This window comes from Mesitornis unicolor, unplaced genomic scaffold, assembly GCF_000695765.1.
Source record: "Mesitornis unicolor isolate BGI_N332 unplaced genomic scaffold, ASM69576v1 scaffold2444, whole genome shotgun sequence".
Classification (NCBI taxonomy): domain Eukaryota; kingdom Metazoa; phylum Chordata; class Aves; order Mesitornithiformes; family Mesitornithidae; genus Mesitornis; species Mesitornis unicolor.
The window spans coordinates 7,535-31,602 of NW_010179263.1; the positions used below are offsets into that span (position 1 = coordinate 7,535).

Sequence of the window (24,068 nt, forward strand, 5' to 3'; positions counted from 1 at the left end):
CTGTCTATGATTAAATAGGAAACATTAAGGAAGAGCAGTCTTAAGAGTGTTTTAATTTACTACTGTGATAAACCTCATGAATTCACACTGTCCACACTCTCATCTGGAATTTCGAGTTAATTATACCTTTTCTTTTGATCTACTTTATCACTTTTGTCTATAAAATCTTTTTACCGTTAATGCCCCAAAGTTCATCTCAGGGTTCCTGGCATCACCTGAGCCATGAAGGCTGGGAGCACTGGTGCTGAGCTGTACCCGGCCCATTTGGGGTGGCTGAGCCCAGTGGGGGTGAACGCACGTGGACCCTGCAGCACCCACAGGACCTGGCTCCTGTTTCCATATCCTGACCTTCAGGAAGGTGCAAGGATTTTTGCAAAGGTTCAGTGCTGAAAAGTTGCAAGCCAGGGTTAAGCAGCGTGGAAGAAAGTAGTTATTCAGCTCCTGAAACGGAGGAAGATGAGAAAGAAATACACTGGGGTCAGCGGGAGCAGATCTGGCTGCAGGCAGTTTCCCTGTGTTTGTTGGTTTTAATTTTTTGTCTGTTTTTTTAAAAAGCTGCACAAGTTAACTCTTGCCAGTGTTGTTTATTTTTCTTACCCCTTTATTTTGCATCCGTGTTGAGCTTTAGGCATAAAGGCCGACCTGTTCTCCTCACACCCGACTTTCCTGTCCAGGCGGTTGCTGCTTGCCAGCTTCTCTGAGAGCCGTGTGAGGTGTTCCTGCTGTCCCAGCGGTAGAAACCCGGTAGCTCCCATGTGCCCCCCTGCAGAGGCAGCTGCTTGGCAGAAGAGGGGTTCATATCAGCACAGATTTGAACAAAACCCTGCTTTGGTTCCTGTCCGAAACAGGCACAGCACAACTTTCTTCCAGCACTAACAGGCACCCTGACTTCTCTGGGTTTTGTTCAGGCCCAACCTGATAACAACATGTCAGTAGCAAATGAAAGCAGTACCTTTAAAATATACGAGATCACGCTCACAGTGATAGCAGGACTGGGCTTTTCTTTGCCAAGGGAAGAGTTTCAGTGAGGTTTGCTGGTTTTATCCCTCGTCTTCTCTTCACCTGTGACGTGGGGCAGATTCTTCCCTATATAAGTCAGATGATCACATTAAAGGCACTGCTTTTTGGGCACTTTGTGTAGAAATACTGCTCCACTGCTTTTCAATATGACTGCAGAGAGTTCTCTTACGCACACACGTGATGTCTCTGTGTCAATGCTTTCTGGTTGTATCTCTGCACTATACTTTTAAAACCTTACCAGGGCTATTAGATGGCATGGTGCTATTCCAGTCTGTCTGCAGCAAAGTACAATTATAAAGTGTTTTTCTCCCGATACATTTAGTTATTTACTAACAAGTTTCTTTTGTTTCCATCTATTTCCCCGTCAAGGGTGTCACACAATGCAGATGGTGGGCACTTTGGTCGGGAAAAATAATGGTGCATGAGGTCAGTTTGTGCTAAATGTCTTCCAGATGGCAGTGCGTAATAAGGGATCAGGTTATCCCTCCATCTGTCCAGGCAAGAAACTGTATCTTTGTTTTGCTTCTTGAGGATGCCTGTCTGCCTCTCTCCTCCCCTGCTGATAAGGTATTGATCGGGGACAACATGGTATCACCCGCTCCATAAGCAGGTTTTATTTACTGTGTCTGCCCTGAAAAGAATTAGGTAAGAAGTTCACTGGCTGTTCGGCCAAGCATTTTTGTTCAGCAATGAAACCAAAAGGCCAAGTTCACTCTCGTTTGCCAGCACACGGAGAAATTTTGGCTACAGACATCTTTCTCTTCATGCTGCAGGTGCAGGACTTTTGTTTTATGTGAGAGATGTTTGGACTGGGAAGGCGGAGGAAGGCAGATGAGTGCCAGGCTGTACCAGACCGCAGCTTAGCTGGGCTGCACTGTTAGAGGTGTTAAACATTTCGGGGCAGTCTCGATCAGTTCCCTGCAACTTGCTGCCTGCCTTGTGGGGAAAAAGCCCTGCAAGTTGCCAGGAAAAAATGACAGCTTGGAAAGCTCTTGGTGCATGAGTTGTCTTTAGGGTCAGGCCATCGGTAACAGGCAGGATGACCCAGTTTGGTCCCTTCCCAAAGCTGCTGCTCTCGTTTAATCTCCAGCGGAGGTTCCAGCTCCTGGTGTGCAGAGGGCACGTTAAGCTGGCATACAGAAATTTGTGGTGGGTGATGGATGCACTAAAACTGTGGTGTTTTACCTGCAGATGGGCTTTTCCTGGTCATACAGGTCGCAGCCTGGGGAGCTATGATGCTCTTGGGATGCGTTCCTTGGCGTTAGCAGCACACAGACAGGGATACCTAGGGCTGTCTGTATATGCAGGTGGTCAGAAAAGGACTTTTAAGAATTACTTAAACAGAGGTGGAGCTTGAAAGATGTTTGTTTTCTAATCAGCTCGACACTACAGGACAAAGACTCGCCAATATACAGTTTATTGTGCACTGGGAAGACTTGGTCCTTTTGGTAGTATCCTTGCTACAACTATTAGAATATTACTCTACAATATCAGTGGCAAATCTTGTTTTAGTAAAAGCCCCAGACCTGGTGTGATTAATCTTGCAACCTACTTTTCATGCCCTTGCTCAACACTTCTTGGTAATTTGGACCCCTCATCACAGTGACAGCAGTGGGGAAAGGGGTGGATGCTGCCCATGGTACCTTGTCCTGCAGTCGGTCCTCATAGCAGATGGGTGGTCACCTCCTGGTGCTCGTGTTGGTGCAAGATCTTAGGGAAAATGCAAGTACCATGCAAGACAATGCATTTCTGCCACGTTCCTGAGCAAGGCCGCTTGCACAAGTGAGGCAGCTGACACTTGGTCTGTGTGGGATTCCAGTACTTGATGGTTTAGATGAAGCTTGGAACGATAAAGGCGATTTGGTTGTGGATTTTAACACATACAGATACTGCAGCTCATAAAAGCAAGCCCTGTGCTTTGCGAAGGCCAGGCAGCAGAGCTCTTCTGAAAACACCTGCATTCTATAGCTAGTGTGGCTTTGCAGAGTGTCAGGAATGACATGAATCCAAGTGTATCTCTGGAAAGTGTTTGATTTTGTGTGCAAAGACTGAAAGGGGGAAGCTGAAGGGCTGCAGATGGGCAGGGGGGGCTGTGCAAAGGGAACAGGTGCTGCTCTAAGCCTTTAACCGGGATAGTTTTAAGTGGGCATAATATACGGGCCGTAATTTTCTCTGCGTTTGGTATTTTTGTTTGGCTGGGCCCTCTTGTGAATTGCTTGAGTTCTGCAAGTCTTTGTTTACTCTCCAAACAGATGTTCAGCATTCGCTTATTTTTAGCAGTTTACTCTTTTTTTGCTTTAAAATCTTGCTTTCTCTAATCTTCGTGTGACCCTATATAGTCACATCACCCTTGTATAGGTTTGATGCTGTTGCTATATCAGGACAAAGACATTTTTAGCAAAGGGCAAAGTCGTTTGCATGCAAAAGGAAGCAGCTTGCTTTTATTTGTTTATTTTTTAATATTTTATTTGGGGTTTTTGTTTGTTTGTTTGTTTAAACTTAATGTTACTGAAAATATAGGAAGTTTATGTCAGTGTCAGATGTGTTCAGACAAACTGGGGAAAGGGAGGGAGGGAGGAAAGAAAAAAGGAAGGAAGGGAAGGAAGGGAGGGAAAGAAGGAAGTGAATAAAGCAGAGATAATTTCTTATAAGAAATTTCTGAGTAGCTATACCATATGGCACAAAGCAACTTCGTGACTATGAGCTCATCAAGGTAGATCACTCTCAGAAAGAGCTTTCATGATCTTAGCAAGTTAATGGATAAATGCTCTGGGGAATAATAACTATTCTTGTGCTCCTCTGTATTGTAACTAAAGTTAGGGATGTGATTTATGCCTGTCCTCTGTATCCATGTGTCTAAAGAAAGGAACAATCTGTCCCTGAACTTTACCAACTCCTATTCAATAACACAATTTAATCTGCCTTCTATGATTACAGTATAATTACTGGAGGGGAGGGGAGAGGAAATTTTGAAAGGAATGGCTAAAATCGCTGTTTATATTTAGGTCAGGAAACCTAAAAGAAACTTCTCAGCCTTTGTTCCACCAAGGATTCCTTAAACATTTGCGTCTGGATCTCTGGAAGCAGGCGGTGGCAGAGGGGAGGCTGCTGTTTGTGGCTGCCACCCCAGGATGTCTGTGTCCCTGTGGTGTGGCAGAGGTGTCCTGGGAAGGACAGCGTGGTGTGACATGGCCCTGCACTGCTCCTGCCTTTGGCACATGAAGTCATGGGTTAGTTAGTTCCTTTTCTGTCATTAGTTTAATGAGTGTGGTCAGGGTGCATTGGTCTGCCTTGAGGAGAGGGAACAGCAAGATTTCCCAGCAGGGCCAGGGAGGGGAGTCTGCCCCTCTGCTCTGCTCTGCTCAGACCCCACCTGCAGTGCTGGGTCCAGCTTTGGAGTCCCCAACACAAAAAGGACATTGAAGTGCTGGAGCGGGTCCAGAGGAGGCCACAGAGATGAATTGGGGCTGGAGCAGCTCTGCTATGAAGACAGGCTGAGAGAGTTGGGGTTGTTCAATCTGGAGAAGAGAAGGCTCCAGGGAGACCTTATAGCGACCTTCCATGGCCTGAAAAGAAATCTGGGGAAGAGCTGTGCACCAGGGCATGGAGCGATAGGACAAGGGGTAATGGAAATCTGGGGAAGAGCTGTTCACTGGCGCATGGAGCGATAGGACAAGGGGGAATGGTTTTAAACTAGAAAAGGGCAGATTTAGGTTGGATATGAGGAAAAAGCTCTTCCCCATGAGGTGGTCGATCACTGGCACAGGTTGCCCAGAGGTGGTGCAGGCCCCATCCCTGGAGATATTCAAGGCCAGGCTTGATGGGGCTGTGAGCAACCTGATCTGGTACCAATGTCCCTGCTGAGTGCAGGTTTAGACTGGAGGAGCTTTAAAGGTCCCTAACAACCCAATACACTCTGTGATTCTGTGATTCCTTCCCCTGCACCAGGGATTTGGGCAGAGGGCTGTTTCCTCCTTTGCTGCAGGGACCGGAGCGGGGATGCCTCCCTGTAGCACCCCACGGTGCCTTCCCTTGCTGCAGAGGAACTCGGTCTTTCCAATCTATATTTATGTGCTCTGGAAATCATTACTCGGCTGTCACGCTCCTGAGCTTGGCTCTTGTGGGGCTTTGCTGAGCAGAGGGGCTTGTAGGAATTAACAAATACGGCAGTTGTACAGCCCTGTAATCTTAACATTCGTGTAATGAGTTCAGGGATTACTGTGCTTTTAACTTTACAGTATAGGGAGAGCGTTTCAAGTCAGAGAATTTTTTAGTCCTGGATTTTAGTTTTTTCTAAAAGACAAATCACTCAAGTCCCTTAATTGAATGTTTGTGTTGAACGCTGAGGAGAGAGGGCTGTGAGAGCTGCAAAGTGGTCATGTGATTTCATACACGGTTAAATTTCTCTGGCAGTTAATGTTGTCATCTGTAAGAGCTGTCAAAACTTTGCAATATTCCTGGTTGTGTGGTCATCTGAGAGATTATCTGAAATAGGGTTTGGAAGAAGAAGAAATGTGTGAGGTGGGAGTGAGATGGTCTTGAGGAGGGGACGATGTGCTCCTTACAGCTCCTTGGTTTAGATCCAGCCAAAGTTCATCTTTTCAGGAGACTTCACTAAGGCTTCATGGGTACTTGTGAAATTTGTCAGCTTATTTTTCATAATTGTTTTGCAGCACTCCCAAGTCTGATCACTGCCAAGAAGTTGATAACCTGGTTTCTGGGTATGCACCTTTGGCTGTGGCCCCTGGTGATGGTGTAGATCTGCCTGCCCAGGAAGCTGAAGGTTTCACAAGGGAAGAAAAGAGGTATTGTGCAGTGTTATTTCATATGTTAAAATACATTTCCATATCTGTTCATCCTTAAGAAAACATAGCTAGAGTGAAAGAGGCTAAATAACTTTGGCAGGTGTTTTGCCTAAGTTATATTTTGTTGCTGTATTTTAACACCAATTGGACTGTCAAGGCCTGCTGACTCCAGTATATTTACTCCAAAAGACCAGAAGAGGGAGCTTGGACTACACTGGTTATTACTATGGTGATCTTCTCTACTATTTTTAAATTATTACATTTTTAGGGTTTTTTTTTTCCCAAATATTTTCCTTTCTTGAAGTTCAAGATACGTATTTTTGGTGAAACTGTGCAAGATCAGGTCATATTCAAGAGGACTGCTCTGCTCCTTCCCCTTCAGATGCTGCCAGCATCTTCCCCACCCCACACTGGTAATTTGCACTGTAGTTGTCAGCACTGAAGGAAGAAGTTCAGCTTGGTTTTCTTCTTGCTGAAGAAATGTTGAATTATCTTAATTTCATAGTTGATGTTTCTCTCCCTCGGCTTTGCACTGATTGGTGCCACAGCGTTTGATAGATGGCCTAGGAAATTTTGGCTTGGGAAAGCCCCAGGCTGAGTCCTCGCATCTCAAATAAATGAGAAACGTGCTTGGATATTCGTGTCAGAGCTTCACATGCCGCCTGTCTTGTGGGTGATTCACCAGGAAGCCGCTGTGGTTCGGCAATGAAGGCTTGCCCTTATTGTGACTTCTGTTAATGGAAAAGGTGACAGCACGGCTGAGGATATTAAATGGACACTCCCAGGAGGATGGTGCTCTCCACCCCCCAAATACAGGCCGGCTGCTTGTGACAAGTGTGATACAAGGCAGGAAACACCACGGAAATGCAGCTTTTCCACTAAGGCTCTGGTCAGAAATGTCACAAGGTGCTGCTGTCAGCAGGAGGGCACTCTGGATCACGAATGAAAATGTACACAATAGACATGTTCTGCCGTGAAACAGTCCATAAACAGCTATCAGCAAATGTTATTAAAAAAATACCCACAATGTAATATCTAGGAACCGTGTTGGTTTACTGTTTGTTCTAAAATTGTGATTATTTTGGTCAGAAAATGATGTCCTCACCTCCAGCGTATGTGCTTGCTATCACACAGTTAGGCCAAGCCTTTCGTGTGCTGTTCCTCCATGATGCTGTACTGGACCCGCACTCTTTAACCCGTGTGTAGTTGGTGGGGACTATGAGGGCTGAAAGGTTTGGCACCAGTATGCAAGTTCTGTAATCTGGAGAGAATTTTGTGAATGAAAGGTAGATGCCATGGTTCATTCCCTAAAAATGGAGAGAAACGGTGAGGTGAGGTTGTAAGTCAGCAAATACTTACCCCAAGATGTTGGCTCTTTCTGGAGAATCATCCAAATGGTTTGAACTTTACGGATACCCTGGACTGAATTTCCCAGATGAATGTTGTTTACAAATCCAAATGGAAACCACCAAAACACACGGGTTTTGGGCTTTTTTTATTTCCTTTTTACCTAATTCACCATCAAAGAGAAGAGAAATAATTTGAGAGCTGCAGGGCTCACATATTCAGATTGGCTTTTGCCTCTGAAGCTTCCATTTGGTTTTGATAATGATGTAGCGTGTTTAGTAATGTAAATATCTATGTGTGTGTAAGAATCTCTTGGATGGGGTGAGCAATGGCGTAATTAAGTAATATTAGTAGAAACGCAGAGTCAAAATTCAGCCTTGGAATTCAGATGCATACAGAGGTGAGAATTAGAGATGTCTGTAGGATGAAAGATAATTCTTGCCATCCTCTTGAAAAGCAAATATATTACTGGCCCAATAGCTCTTTGCTGTTATAATCAGCCCCTTAGGTAAATATTTCTTGGATTATCTTGCACTTTTATGTGATTTGTGTCTATCAAGTCAAATTAGCCATGGAGAATAATAGTGTGTAAATTGGGTTATGTTTCACTTCGTCACATTTATGGCAATGGCCTGGACAGTGAGGTGCTAAACTTCTGCAAATGCTGTGCCACTGCACAGTTTTCTGTGAATGGATCCTTGAGGCATTTCGGTCTCCTCTGTGATTATGATGGTCATATTATGCACCGTGTCACAGACACTCCGTAATTTGGGAGGAGTGCTGAAATATTGCTGGTGAGGGTAACTTGAGCTTTATGGAAGCCTTAGGGATAGAGCTGGAGAGGCTCTGAAGAGCTGACCCACCCCTCTGGGTGTCCTAGGAGGGAGAGAAATGGATATAATCCAGTCTGTACAACAAAAAGCAGATGCTGTCTTTGTGCGTGTCCTCACTTGCAGCCTCACTGCCTGCTCTGAAAGCTACACCTGTGATGGGAAGTGTGTCTGGTGTGTTTGGAGAAGTGGTTTCTCCTTGTTGTCACATATGGGGTCAATTTTATTTCAAAAAGTAAACCAGACTGGAGCTGGATTATTTGGAGAGACTCTGGATGTATCATAGAATCACAGCATGGTCTGGATTGGAAGGGACCTTAAAGCCCCCCAGTCCAACCCCCATGGGCAGGGACACCTCCACCAGCCCAGGCTGCTCCAGGCCCCGTCCAACCTGGCCTTGGGCACTGCCAGGGAGGGGGCACCCACAGCTTCTCTGGGCAACCTGGGCCAGGGCCTCACCACCCTCACAGGGAAGAATTTCTTCCTAACACCCAGTCTAAATCTCCCCTCTTCCAGTTTAAAACCATCCCCCCTTTTTCTATCGCTACCTGCCCTTGTAAACAGTCCCTCCCCAGCTTTCCTGTAGGACCCCTTCAGAAACTGAAAGGCTACAATAAGGTCCCCCCAGAGCCTTCCCTTCTCCAGGCTGAACAGCCCCAACTCTCTCAGCCTGTCCTTGTAGGGGAGGTGCTCCAGCTCCTGATCATCTTTGTGGCCTCCTCTGGACCCGCTCCAACGAACTTCTGCTGATCTCTGAATCTCTGAAATTAAACGCACATCTCTTTCTTTTCTAATTTTCCGAAAATGTGCCTGGAATCAACTGGAAGCAGAGCAACAAATCTTTCTATCTGAAGGCAAAAAGTCACCACAGCCTTTACAGAAAGCTCTGCTTTCTGTGTTGTTGGTTTCCAAGCGGTGGTTTCCTAATTCTTCCCTGGGAGGGAGCAAAGCTGAAGTATTGGTGTCACACAGATAAGCTTCTGGGTTTTATTTGCTTGATCATGTGTTGAAAACAAGTTTTCTCCTTTTGCCCTCCTTTGGAGAGGCTTGATGTAAGACTGAGTAAATAAAAATCAATGTATTGCCTTCATTTGTGACCAATACTTGTAATCCTAGACTGAGTTGCTTTTAATGATGTAATCAAAGTCCAGAAGGGATTAAATGGGATTCAAAAACACATGGCTTTTCCCCTTGGGTGAATTTCAGCCTTTTGAAAGGGATCTGTCATTCCACTAAGTTTACAAGTGCGCTGAGCAAGGAAGAGATGGGAAATACAAGTGATGGATACAAATGCAGTGTCAAGACCTTTTTGTTTCTAAAGTTTGGGGTTTGAGGGTTTTTTGGTTGTTAATGGATTGGGGTTTTTTTGTTGTGTTGTTTTGGTTTTTTTTAAAGTGTATTATATGAACTGGATTGTAGTACCTCTAGTGTGTATCAGAACTGTCTGTGCACAAGTGAAGTGATGTTTTTTTAATAATACCAACAGAATGAAGGCACTAAAATGAAGTTGCTCAGGTCTTGGAAACTAAAACCTAAGGATTTTTCTTGAGGCTTTGTGGCTGATATCCCGAAAAGCAGTCACCATCCTCTGAAGCACAACATAAAAAATAGGTATTTTCTACATCATCAGCCAGTCTGTAATGGATAAGCACAAGCCACAGTCCTGCTCTTCATTCATGCATTTCCTCCACTCCAGGTTTTTATAAGAGATTGTGTCTCCTGTGCGATGGGTTCAGACCTGCTCAGCCCCAGGCAGCTGTGTGCTTTGTGTCACTCAGCAGAGATCCCTTCAGCCTGTTACTGAGGAATAGCATCAAATCCTGGGATAAGATCTGCTGCGATTCAAGCCAAAAATGGTGTGGACTAAGTGTGTTTTCTTGTAGCTGCTTGTGGGATTGGTATGGCGGGGTCTGCAGATGAGGGACTGGATTCTGCAGGCTTCTCTGGGTCCACTCATAAATGAGGGGGGACATGGTGCTGTGTGTGATGGGCAGGGTGCCTGGGGACCCCCATGTGTGCTGATAGAGGGTATCTGCTGCGATTCAAGCCAAAAATGGTGTGGACTAAGTGTGTTTTCTTGTAGCTGCTTGTGGGATTGGTATGGCGGGGTCTGCAGATGAGGGACTGGATTCTGCAGGCTTCTCTGGGTCCACTCATAAATGAGGGGGGACATGGTGCTGTGTGTGATGGGCAGGGTGCCTGGGGACCCCCATGTGTGCTGATAGAGGACAGCTTCCATAAAACCACAGCAATTCAACAAATAGCTTCCAGTAACTGCATTTTTAAAAGGCAAAGTGTTAATGGCTGCTTAACAGAAGTGGGAAATGTCACTGGTTTTCTAACTATATCTTTGTTTAGAATTTGGGGTCTCTGGGGTGCATTCTGCTCCAAGAGAGCAATTATTTGTGTGTGTTGCAAAGCTCCTCTCTGTATGTGGCGGTGGACAGAAGGGCGATGGTAGCCCTCTGTTTGCTTGTTATTCCTGTGTATTTTACAGGTTCCCTCAGGCAATATATGGTAATTTCCTTGCTGCTAGAACAGGTTCAGCATCATGAAAATGAATATGTCGTTACGCTAATTAATCCATCCACAAGGAATTTCAGAATGGCATTAATCATCTTACATCAACCCCAGGAAACGGTGACAGTGCAGATTCAACCCAGCCTGGTTCGGGTTGCTGGTCCCTGGCACTGTGGCATGCATGGTGACAGCCCTGAGGACACCAGGGGACCCTGGCACTGTCAGGAGGGTGGAGGACTTGTAGGGTTTCACCTCTTGTCCTCATGCAGGTAACGCATGGGTTAGAACTCAGATCAGTATTTTGTATTTCTCAGTAATCAATGTTATGCTTAAATATGGCCTGTGCTTTTGGGGCGCTCTACCCCCTAATGCTAAATCTTTTAAAAACAAAAGCAAAAAGAAACGCCTGAAAAATAAAAAACCTCTTTCAATTTTCTGTTAACTCTTTCGAAATTGAAGCTGTAAGCTGACTTCTTTAAGAAGGTACCGAGTCGTCATTTGACCATTTGCCATCCTTGGCAGTCACAGCAAAAACTTGCACCAGGCAGGGACGCTGTTCCTGTCTCATTTCTTCATCCAGCATTTTTATAATCTAATTCTTCACGTAGGCCCTGAGGGCAAGAGACCTTTGGATTCTACCTCCTGAAATCTGCAACAAGGTGCCCCCGGAGAGCTTTATTTCCTCCAGTCTTATCGGCTGTGGGCCGGTGCATGAAAGCCCTTAAAAATGTCAGGCCCCTCCCAGCATTGCACATCTCCTTTCGTAACAAGCCTGGCTTCTGCTGTCCCAGGGATCTGATAGCTCAGGATGTTTAAAGACTTAAAAAGAAACATGGAAGCAAGAAAGATGCCATGGTGTGCGGTGGTGGTTTTGCAACTGTGGTGCATGGAGCTGTGAGTAGAGCTTTGGGCATTGGGCTCATGGACGTGGTCTACAACGGCGCATTCAGCAGTCTAACAGATCCCCTCCCCTGCTGTGGTTCTGCTTGTGGTCTGGGCCAGAAATTTGGAAAAGAGGGGTTTAAAGTTTGTGATCCAGTGAACTCAGGCCTGGTTCATGCAGCAGCAGCGGCATGGTACAAGTGGAATCCAAAACTGAAGTGCCTGTGCCTCAACAGGAGGGGAACCAAAGGAGCAAATGACAGGCAGGGCCTGCACTAAATGGCGGGGGACGAAGAGCTGTCCGTGGGGGTTGGCTGCCCTGAGGCCTAACGTAGGCCTCTTCCGTAGCTCCCATGGAGGCTTCCACATGTGAGGGTGTGCTCAGCTCCCGAACACCTCATCTCCACGTTTGGGGGGCTTCTTAATTTCATAAAGGCTTTTGTACACGGGATCTTCTGGTGCTTTTCGTTCTCACGTTACTCAGCGTAATTCACTGCCGACCTCTGAAAGACTGTGACCCCCCTGCCATCCTGAATGGCACCGTGCAGAGGCCCCTTTTGTTGTCTTTGTCGTGGGATTCCCATGCAGGAAATTTCAATAACTAAGCAGGCATCTTGGTTATTCATAACTCTTAATGCCATTAATCTCACTTGCAATTTAGATTAAGCAGTGACCTTAGCAACCAACGAGTGTTCAATGGGGGTAGTGGACACAGATTTTTTTTAATTATTATTTTATTTAATATTTTTTATTATTTTTGTTTAAAAACCCATTGTAGTGTTTGTTTCCCATGAGTTGCAGTGTCCATCCTGGGTGCATCGTCACTGGTCACTCCAGTTTTTCTTTGATTTGTCAAATGGAAATGCTGTGTGTCAAATGTGCTCAGGCTTAAAATTCAGAGAGAGTGGGGTTTTTTTCATGAGTTAACAATGTGTGAATGCAAATAAAGCACTCACACAGTGTTAATCTAGATAAGTGGTGGTGCAAACAATGTGTTTATCAAAGCATTTAATCTATAACAGTAAGTTCAATCTCTGAAGCTTTACACCTAGCATCTCCTCATGTTATTTTGTGGTGAATTATTTTATATCATGGTAACACAGATAGGGCTGTATTATGCCAGGTATTGTATAGAGACAATTGGATGAATTTCTTTTCTTTTTCTTGAAGAGAATATTGAAAAATATCCTGCTGGTTTAACACACTCTAATTATTTTACATTTTGTACATTATTTTCATTTGTACTCATGAACCTTTCCCCACTGTAAGCCCATTACAAAAAAAAAAACAACCAAAAACCAAAAAGAAACAGCTACCAAGAAAACAAATTCCAACAGGACTGTGGTTTCAGTCTGAAGGTCTGTCCTTCTTACTTTAGGGCTGATTTTCTGATTTATCTGTACCATAATGGGATTAAATTAGGGATAACTGGATCTTTGAAGGATGGCGATGAATGTGCCTTTAAATTGCTAATTATAGACTCTAATAATATCTTAATTATATTGTGGACATGGACTGCACTAAATGCCTGTTTATTAGGCACTACTAAAGCATAGATGCTACAATTTATGTTAACACTTCACTGCTTTTTGCCAGTAAACCAAAATGGGGTAAATTTGTTGCATGTTTCAGGTAACTTTGCCTACTTACTCTTTCATCTGTAGCACAAAGTTGCTCCATACACATAAGGCAGGGAAAGAAAGAAATCAAAGCAGATTTTCCACTGCTCTTGCTACCTGATAGCAAGAGGTCATTGCTCTCTTTGACAATTTGCGCGGCTCTCCAGGAGGTGGCATTTCCTTAGGTTCTCTCTTTGAGCTGTCACCTTCCAAAATAACTGAGATTTTTAATTTTAAATGGTGGTCTATTCACATGCAATAGTGTGGCTATTCCCTAAAGCAACAAAAAAATTGAATTTGATTTGTGGAGAAGGAGAAAACAAAGGGGTTGGGGTCGCTTTTTGTGCTTAGGTGTGACTTTCTGAAGGATTTGGTGTCAGTATCAATGATCAGTATTGACCCTGGAATAAGCATAATGTGTCTTGAGCCACGTATTTTTGTGCAGCCTATACTGCAGAATGCTTAAATTCTTTAAAAGCCCAGAAAACTGCTTACTGTGTAACCTTTTGAAAGATGCAACTCCAAACCTTGACTGCCCACGTGGTTGAAAACTGCTCGATCTTCTCTGTAACACTGGACTCAACCCTGGTCCTGGAAGACCCCTATTTTTGGGAAGGGCTTAGCAGATGGACCCTGTGCTTAGACGGGTATCAGCAAAGGCCAGGGAGGGCTGGCGCTCCTGGAGGGGTTTTAGAGCACAGGAGTCTCCAGCCTTGGGTGTCCTAAGAAGGCCGTCACCGCTGCGCTTCAAAAGATGTCAGCGTTTTAATGTGCTAATGTGTTCCCAAAAGTACAGCCAGCCTCCCAGAGGCGATGGTTTGCCTTGTCACTGGGTCTATGCGGAACAATGTTGGGATTTTTTGAGCAGTTTGATCCTTTTAGCCCTAAAGGAAAGATGTTGCTGTTTCTTAGCATCTTGTGGATGCCCTAGCCCTGAGCCCTTTGATGGCAGCCTAATAATAAGGGAGTCCTTGGGGTGAAAACGTCTTTTCAGCTGCATTCAAGGCTTTGGGACCCAGAGACAGTATCATCTAAATAAATTTTAAAAAATTGGGAGCTGAATTCTCTATAAACAATAATCTCTCCTTCATTAACATTTTCCCATCTTTTTTTTGTTTTAATTTGCTTTTTGCAGCCTTCAGGATACCAGAGCAGCCCCTTTTTGTTACTGGGTTGTTTGGTTTTGCTCTGTTCTATGCGGTTTGCTTTATACGGTGCTCATTTCTGCACAGTACCTCAATAATGCATTGCAGCTAGGAGCTGGAGCTGAATATTCCCCCACTCCTTCCCAAGGGGGATGAATGTGTGAGGAAGGGTTTTCTTTCAGCTCTTTGATGTTTCCATGTGCGTATGTGTGGTGATGTTTATAACCAGCGTAAATAGGCCTAGCACGATAGAGAAGCCAAGAGCGAAGAAACAGAACATAAATTTCAGTATATCACAACCCTTATCACAGTCCTGTCCAGCCCTGTACTTGATGGAAGTCAAAAATTGGGTGCAAGTGACCAAAATCTGAATTTATATATAAACATGACATGCAATAAGACCAAATATTTAGAGGCCTGTACAGTGTTTTAAACAACTAACCAATAGACATCAGATTTCAAGAAAAACATTAATTTAGTCTAGGCCAAAATATGGCTCTTCCTTAAATGGATGAAACAGGCAGGAAGAGAAAATGATAAATGTTAAAGGATGGTGCTGAATAGTTAAATAGTCTTTTTCAGCAGGGGGATCACAACAAGTTGTTATGTGCCTGTGCATCCCTAGGCTGAAATGCCCGGGGCATCTTGAAGTCCTTTGAAGCCACAGTAGGATGATTTTTTAATTTTTTTGCTATATCTGTGTGTGTTTCGGGTTCTGGGGAAGACCTTACAAAAATGTACTTCTGATATCAACACAGTTCTTGTATTTTGAAAAGCCACCACTAAATTTAGTGCTAAATTGATGCTTCTGTTGGCAGGCCCAGAGGATGGACTGGGGCCAGGCAGGAGAGGGAGAGCTCCCCTCTCATCCCAGCTCTTTTCTTCCAGATCAGGGCGGGTGGCAGGGAAAACCCTGCTGATTTCCCCATGTTTGTGTTCAGTCTTGAGATTTATAACACTCTGTGCCTCTGTCCCACAGAGAAATCAGAAGTCAGAGCCAGCTTTGCAAGCTTAAAGCTGTGGTTGCTTAATTACACATCCCTCCTCTGTGAAATACAAGATGTGCAATGAGTGATATGATGCTCTGAGCACCCAGAGTGGTTTAAAGACATACATGGGTTTAGGTAAATGTAGCTACAAGCAAAATGACAGAGACTCTGCAGACCTCATCCTGGGGTTGTTTTGCTGATGGCTTCACAGTGTAGCAGCCTTCATGGCCAGATCAGAAGTAAATCTGCGGTCCTGGTCTGGCTTCTTGCATGGTGTTGGCCAGAGGCTGCAGTCCGCAGTTCGTTCCATCTGCTGTCAACAACACTTTCACATCCAAGGCTGTTACAGCACTTCTTTTTCCGAAAAACAATCACAGTCTGGAGTTTTAAAATTATTGAACGTGTTCCCTCCCCATGAGGTCACTGTACTCACTATAAGGAATTTGCGTGCACAGGTTAATTTGATTTTGGTGGCCTGATTTTAGTTTCTCTCATTGAATCTTGTTGATGTAGTATTTGGTCAGAGCTGCCACTGCTTTTGAGCGCGTAACTTCACTTTATGCAGGTGCCTTTGGATGTAATGGCCTGAGCTCCTTCATTTTTGGTCTGAAACACTTTCCTGAGGCTCCAAGCTGCTCTGGGCAGTCAGTGTAGCATTGACACTAAGGTGACAGAAGCCCATCCACCGGGGTCTCACCAGCGTTGTAGCCCATGTCCTTGTTTTACCAGAGCTCCAGTTCACGTCACTGTAGTTGAGGAGCTTGGACAGTTGTTTTTCTAAGAGTTAAATCCTGTCCCCATGATAAGAAAGGGCGGCATAAGAGGAGGTGAGGTGTCCTCATGGTGAATCTCTAGGCTGTGTCGTGAGCCCTTGATGCTGCAGTGTCAGTCAGTGAATGTGGTGGCCAGGACCTGCGATTGCTGGTGAACCTCATCTCTCTGCTGCATACAAGCGTTGGGAAATGGGGTAAGAATTTTCTCTGCTGTGCTGCTCCTGAAAGGGCCGTGCAGCCTCCGAATAGGATTCAACCCAGGCCTTTTTTTATTTGGCCTTTGTTTATTTAATAGACACACACTTGAGGGGGTCAACACAGGCATTTTAAGTGTATTCCTTACATTTTTTAGGAAGATGCTGCAATATTCCTGTTTTACCCGCTGGCAGGACGAGCAGTGCCTGTGCTTTCCCTGTTGTCTTCCAGGTATCTGCCAGGACTTTGCTTTCTCAATATGGGTTTGCCTTTCTAAGGGATGCTTTTTTCCAATGGTTTCCTTTTCTCTTTGACAAATAAAATCCAGTAGGGAGCTCTTACAACATTCAAAAGAGCCGTCCTGTAGTTTGGTGTAGCCACCGCATGCAAAACTGAAGCTGAGCTGTAACCTCAACCTAACAGGGACTCTGAATACAGCCGTGTAATTTTAGTTTATTGATGGTACCATTCATTTCCCATGTTGGGTGGATATACTGGAGCTGTTAACCATTTCCAGTCTACTGCCAGAGCATACCTGGGTTTTCTTTTCATATTCTTTCCTCAAATTCTGTGGTTTACTTACTTGGGAATGCTCTTGACAAGCGTATACCTGACGTTACGTTCAAGGTTTGAACACTGAGTTTTGGGTTTATTCGGGTCTGCTGATTTGCTGTCATTAACAAAGTTGTCCAGTTCATGGCATTTTACACTGTCCTGGGAAATGCTTGGTGAAGGAAATACTGCTGTAAAAGGGTTAAAAAAGCAGAGAGAGCCTTCTCCTGGGAGCTGGAAATACAGAAGTGCAGTGAGATGCCACCACCTTGACCAGGGAGCATCAGAGCTGGGCTCTGCCGCAGAGCATGGGGGTTAACCATGGCTTGGGCACCCAGCGGGCTCTGGGGGAGTGGGGACGAGCGTTGAGCAATGAGGCACTGGACACAAGGGTTTGGCTTTCACCAGAAATGAGACAACCCCAAAATTGTAACTTGCTTGGAAGTTTGTGGCTAAACAAAGTGCTGGCTCACTAGCTTTTCCCCTTAGTTAAAAAAAAATAGAGGGATAAAAGCACATTTATTTTGATGCTGTTCATAAAACAGAATGTAATTTAGGCAATCTCTGGAAATGAAGTGTGTCTTTGTTTCTTGTTATCCCAAGAACAGTTTACCGTGGGTGCACCCAAAGAGACAGAACGTTACACATGTACACAGCAACCCTTATTTTTGTGAAGTAAGCAAACCCTGCTGGATTTCCCTTTTTAAAAGCAGAAAAAAAGACCCTGGAAGCTGTTTAATATGTGAGCTTAGCGAGGCCTCCACTGAAACACCAAAGCCATGCTGTGGTAGGTGCTTGGAAGTTAATATGTTTTAATATTCCTGTTAAATTTATCTGATCCTCTCAACCTCTCTGCCCTGTCACGTATCCAGAATTGTTACATTGCTTCAAGCCATTTGTGTCCCTAGAGTTTAATTCCTGGTACAGACAGTAGTGCAGCTGATTTTTTTTGCTCCTTTAGCGATGCAAAACATAACTTATACGTGGAGCATCTGTTATTTGCCAAAGACGGTGATGCGGAGAGTGATGGTTATGCACATGAATTCCCAGCACCCTGGTACCTCCACGGTGAATAAACTCACCCATAGGGTTTGGAAAGCTGCTTGTACTTTCTGGGCTCAATGATCCTCACCGCTAATGACACCCGTATTGGGTGATGAGCATCCACCTCGTCGCCCAGCAAGGGGGTGTGTGCAGGCAGAAGCAAATGGTTAAGAGGGACCGGACCGCATCTCTGCGGGATGGAGCTGCTGGGGGTAGGGTCCGCTCCCACATTGCCGTGTTTACCTTGGCTGCTCATGGTTTTCTCCCTACGTTCCTCATGGAAGAGTCCATTTTTTTTGCAAGAGGGATGAGCTCATTTGTCGAAACGAAAAAAACCCGACCCAGCCGTTCTGCTTATGAATCCTCTCTGCAATCATCCCCATACGCACAACTTGCCCGTTATTAAAAGGAAATGTATGCGCGGCATCCAGCGCACACGTGCATTTGCATTTCAAATCAGCTGAGTCAACACAATGTAATGGTCCTGCCTGTAGGTCCTTAGGGAGCCACAGTAGCTGACAATGTGTGCTTAAAGGGAGGGTCTGCTTTTCTTCCTTTTTTTTTTTCCTTTTTTTTTCTTTTCTGAGAGCCAGTTTCAATAGCCAATAGTCCTGGGTTAGAGGCGCTTGCACCGTCGCTGCTTGGATCCGCTGATGCTCAGCAGATGATTACCCTGTCACAGTGGCCGGGATTTGATTTTATTTTATAAATAGCGTTCATCTGGACTGACAAAAAAAAAAAAGAAAAGAGAAAGCCAGAAAGGAGCCGTAACTGGCAACAGTTCAGAGAGGAGAAGCTGCCGCTGAAGTGTTTCTGCCTGTGCCGCCACTGATGCGAGCAGCTGTTCCCATCTGCACTGCAGCGTCGCAGCCCCGAGCCAGGCAGAGCTCGCGGGGCTCCCGGAGCACGAAGGGAGCCGGCCCTGCTCGCCCATAGCGTCCAGCCCAGGGCACGCCGAGGATGGGAGGCTCGCAGTCCCTGCAGCAGGCACAGACCGGGAGCCTGGTCCGGGAACCCTCAGAGGCCATGTAAGTGCCGATTCATTCCTCTTTTTATTTATTTTGTCTCAGGGCCTGCAGCCTTTCCGCACTTAACCTGTGCGGCGCGGTGAGGAGCTGACTTTTGTGGCCGAGGCTTTTGTTTAATGCTGATTGCATTCAGCTGGAGACGTGCTTTTTCCTATTCAGGTTTTGCTGAATATTGCGAGTTACGTTTCGTAACGCTGCCCTGGCACCTCGCTCGGGCTGGCCAGCTCAATTCGGTTGTGTCGAGCAGTAGCTGTGCACCATATGTTTTGTCTTTTTTCTGTTTTGGATGCATAATCCATCAAACACAATGACTATTTCTAGGGAACAAAAACCCAACCCCTTCCCCCCAGCTCCCAAACCCACCACCTCTGTGTTTTCTGTTTAAAATGCACAGCGTGGAGCTGCATTTCTCTGCTTTTTCAGAGCTTCTCTTTGCTTTTCTCTAGACAGATACTGGTTTTCAGGTCACATCACCCTTGCCAGCACCCATCCCTGTCACAGTATTATATCCTGCGATGAATCATAAGCAAGGTGTCCTTAGATCTCTTCTCACCGAAGGCCAACTCTGAAAGATTCGCAGGGGGCAGGGAGGAAAAAGCTCACAATTATTGGTTATTCAGAACGTGTTGGCGCTTTTTTGGATGAATAATCCTATCTGAAGGTGCACAAATATGTGAGTGCATGCAGAAACAGCAGAGTCATTTCCCACTTGTAAATAGGATTTTGTCATTTATTAGTTGAGGTTTTTTTGGTTTACTTAGCCAACAGCCTTTTCCCCCTAGCCCTCCACCCCAGACCACCGAGCTGGCATCCAGAGCATGGGCCTTACCTCTGAATGGGTTTTAGAAGAATTGCTGTGTCCCTTTTGTCATCTGAGTTACATTAATCACATTTACCTGACATGTCTGAGCACTGAGCTCATTTCTGATACATATATTTTGATAAGTTTTGGGTATGTATCTAGGGCTAGCCTGAAAAACCAGCCTCACGTAGGTCTCTTAATGTATTTTTATTATAATGTCTCCTTGCTAAGGTAGATCTGATTATAGTTGAGACATCATTTGTGTGTTTGAGATAAGTGCTTCAGAGTCATTGGGGAATGATGGAGCAGTAACCGATAGTTTTGCCTCTATAATAAGCCTTACAAGTGGGTATATGCTCCCTATTGTCATATTCCAGTAGAGCAGCACCAGCTTTGCTTGGTACCGTCTTGTTACATTTGTGAGATCCAGGCCTAGCTGCATTTCTGCATCCTTTGTTCCTTTCACCAGTTAAGATTTTTTCTCTATATAGTTCCATCTTGTGTAGTACTGACATTCCTATACACAGCATCTATTTGGATGATACGGTGGAATAAACTGATGCCTCATTATCTTTAGTGTAAATTGCATTTTCACCTGCACAAACTGGTGCTGATTTTTAAGAGTTATCCAAGGACTGGGCAATAAGAGACGTAGCTAAAGCAGGGTTCAGTGTGTTTTATCTCCAATTTTCACAGCATTTTAAGAATGCATTCTCTTGAAAAACATAGTGATCAAGGTATATGTATATGTATATGTATATATTTTGAAGGCGCGTGAGTAAATGATATTGGCATCTCTTTCCACAGCTCCTTTAATATATAACTATACTCATCTTTTGCAGTTAGTCATTCCTGTGGGGTTTCTGTTTGATCTTTAAAGGCCCAGCATAATCAACAGATACATTTTTAGCACAGGCATCATTCAATAACTGTTGATGTCCTTGGGAAGAGTTTCTGAAAGATGTTACTCATCTTGGATTAAATAAATCCATTTAGTCCCATTTTCTTCATTCCAGCTACCTACTCTTTAAAACAAGGTAAGTATAGAGATGTTTCTGTATCCTTGAGAAAGTATGAGCCTGTTTTCCCAAAACAAGAACCTCCTGGTAGGATGTCACAGTAGTCGGTTCTGATAGGAGATTTTGACTTTATACCCTAATAACTTTTAGCAATGCTTTTTAAAATGAGGTTACATGTAACTTACTTAGCACACAGAAGCAAATTCCTTAATGGCAGTGATAGATCAGAGGCAAAAACTTCTGGCTGTGTCCCAGGCAGGTTGGGCAGCTGCCCACCCTGTGACTCCATCCCCGAAATCATCATCAGAGGCCGACTGCTTCATGGAGACAGCTTCTTAACAAAGGCAAAGAGGAGCTGGATTTGCCTGCCCCGGGTTCAATAGATGAGAGGGGTATAAATCAGAAATCTTTACTGGAATAGATTTATGTTAGCATCAAAAAGGCATGGAGACAAATTCCTTCAGTAGCTGCTGGTTTAGGAATTCCTCCAAAGTGTCCCGTGATGGACTTCTTCACTAAACACTACCAAAAGTAATTGATAAGGGGTCTAGGTTAGGATTTTAGAGTGTATCCATGATTAAACATGTTCTTCTCCCATTCGTATGCCGCATTCACAGTTTTAATGTAAATTTGTTTCAGCCAGGATCGAAGTATTTGTAATAAACCCGGTACTGGTACTGACAGCCTGGGGTATTCCCTTGCTCGCTGTGGATGGTTAGTGACAGTACACAATTGGCCTTTTATTTAAAGAAGGGAAAAAAAAGTCAATTTTGAATGATGAGAAAGGAAAAGCCCAAGGGAAGCCCGTGACAATAAAAGGTACTGCAGATAAAAGTGGTGTGGTTCAGACCTCGCTATTGACATGATAAGCGCTGTCATGTGCTTTGCAAATTGCAGCAGGCACCCCGGTGGCCACAGATTGAGCTAAATCAAGGGCACGTTCAGTCAAATAATAGGAATGGACTGGGTTGAAATGAAAGCAGATGACAGCAGTGATGCTGTTCAGTGCGCATGGATTTGCTCAGGTGCCTACACACTTGTATCCAAGCACTTGAGAGGGTATCCTTGTGTGCGCTGTTCGTGTCCCGCCAAGGACGTGGGCAGAAGTCAGCTATCACCTACACATTGGTGGTTTTCTCTTTCATATCAACTTATTTCTGTTCCTTGGTAATAATTTGTATTAGAAAACTGGAAATGGTGGTGGGTTTTAAATGCTGGTAGCTCTTCACCAGCTGCCATCACTGAATCATTTCCTTTCTTCGATGGAAAGCGCTTGGACCACACCTTCCTTTTGTGGAGCATTGCGGTCGCTGTCCTTGCAGCAGCTGGGCAGGATTTACACCTAGTGCCCGTTTCTTGGCCAGCCGAAGGGCCGATGATGTGTCATTTCCTCCCATCGGGAGCTCAACACGCTGCGTCTCGAACGTTTTCATCCCTTGCCAATCCATGAGGAAAATGAGCGAAGACCGAGCCAGCTCCCACTGAAGGTGATGGTGAAATTCCCGCTGTCTTCAGTGGGAGCTGCATCAGGCTCCAAGAAAGAAATTGAATGTTACTGATCGTTGGTTGCAGGCCAAGAAGTTGGTGCCCTTGTGGGTTATTCAACAGTCCTTGTTTTTCAGTATCTCTTCTGCTGCGTGGTCTTTTTGTTTGCTTGTTGGTTGGACTCAGAAAAATCTAAACTGTATTGACTCAGGTTTGGGCATGGGAGACGGGTGCAGCTGTTCTGTGTGTCCCTCTGTATATACACGTGTATATATAAAAGTTATCTGTGCGTACGTACAAAGGCACAGCCCTTGCTTTCTACCACGTTTTTTATTTTTCTGTCTCCCAAACTTAGAATAATGCACTGTATGGTTCATAAAAGAGATTAGAACCATTGGGAAAAAATTTCAACCACTGTATGGGTGAAAGAAATTAATCTGGAAAAATATTTGCACAGTCTTATATGCTCATACATAGGAAAATAATAATGAATGTATACCTGGAAGAGTGGGGTATGTATGTACATATATTGGAATTATTGCAGAGTATTTGCCTCTTGGGAGGAGAGGAGGCTTCTGTGACTGAATTGGTATTTAGTCTGAGTTAATCCCTGGTCTGATGCAGTTCTGCCTGTTGTCAGTGTCCTACATAAATCTGTTTTCTTCTTCCTCTTACTGACAGTGATCAGTAAGCATGGCCATCAATAAGCAGAGCACACTCCATCTACTAGATTTATCTACTAAGTAGGGTCAATTACTGGAAGACATGGGGCTATTTTACTTAAAGGAACACAGACCAGAAGTAACAAGCAAATTCTTCTGTCAAGCTCCCCTGTCTTTTCTTCCAGCCTCCCTCATTGAAGTCCAAGGGATCTCATCTCTGCAGTCAATGCCAGCGCTTCCTTTGATAGGAGAGGTTATTACACCGCCGAGGAGTAGGCAGGTCACGTTTCGACTTGAAAACAAAATAAACCCCCCCGGCATCACTCACCCTTCTATCAGCAAGGCACGCCACAAACACGTATATATTATAAAGCTCTCTGCAGCGAACGGGGTGCCCTAAGCCTCGCATAATGGAGCTGCTGTCATCTGTTCTGTGTGATGACATACGGGCAAATTGGAAAATACCAACTGATGTGAGGTAGTGCAAACATGAATGAAAAGGCGCTCCTGGGGCTGTCACTTACAGTCCGGACTGTTTTCCTCTCGGCTTTTGCTTTCCTTGACCTCGCAGTCAAAGTAACTGCTCGTTAAATTTAAATCAAAGGTGATCTTCTGTCCTGCGTCTTTCAAGAAATAATCGTCTGGGTGTTTTTAATGTCTCTCTACTGTGATTATGGTACAAAGAAAAGTGGTTCTGTCTATTACAAACACATTGCCTTTGTCTGAAGACCTTACACCTAGAGAGTTTTTGTGTCTGCCGGTGTCTGAGATACCATTTCCTTATCCATCTCTGATGCTTTGTAAGGATTTAGTTCTCTAACAAACTTCTCATTTGGCCCAGGTAAACAGGCTTTTCAGTGGCAAAAGGCAGAGTTTTAATTATAGCCAGAATTTCAATGCAGGTTGCATTTTCTGTGAGAAGGTGGGCGTGTTTGCTGTGAGAAACAAATTCATTTTTACCGTGGAAAAACTTCTAAAAAAAAAAAAGGCGTAATTTCCCTCCAGATCCTTAAATGCTCTGAAGCAAGCTCCTGAATTTAGTAGCAGACTGTGGCTATCGTGTTTTATACTCCCATTAGCACCAGGCATCCAGCCTAATGGGAAAAAAATTGAATTCGTTTCCTTTTTCCACCATAGCCTGAGGTTTCAGAGGTTCCTCTTAAGGCACGTTTTGGCCTGGGAGCCTTCATTGATGGTGATGCCAGGCGAGATGGTAAGATCTCTCCTTAGCTCTAGAAGCCAAAGTGAGGTCTGCAGCACAGACTGTCTAAATGTGTAGCACGTGAGCCGAATTTTGGTTTAAACAACTCTGGGTATTCCCAAGACAGACCTGGGGGTGATTGTAGAGCTC

At 44.6% G+C, this 24,068-nt stretch overlaps 1 protein-coding gene across 1 annotated transcript in view; it reads left to right on the forward strand.

The window, feature by feature from the left end:
- The window catches only part of TACC2 (transforming, acidic coiled-coil containing protein 2), a gene marked incomplete at both ends in the record, with an annotated part of 72,485 nt that overhangs the window by 1,631 nt on the left and 46,786 nt on the right, over positions 1 to 24,068 (forward strand). Inside the window, one exon of the mRNA XM_010182702.1 lies at positions 5,694 to 5,825. Coding sequence (XP_010181004.1) covers positions 5,694 to 5,825 — 132 coding nt within the window. The remainder of the gene's footprint in view (positions 1 to 5,693; positions 5,826 to 24,068) is intronic.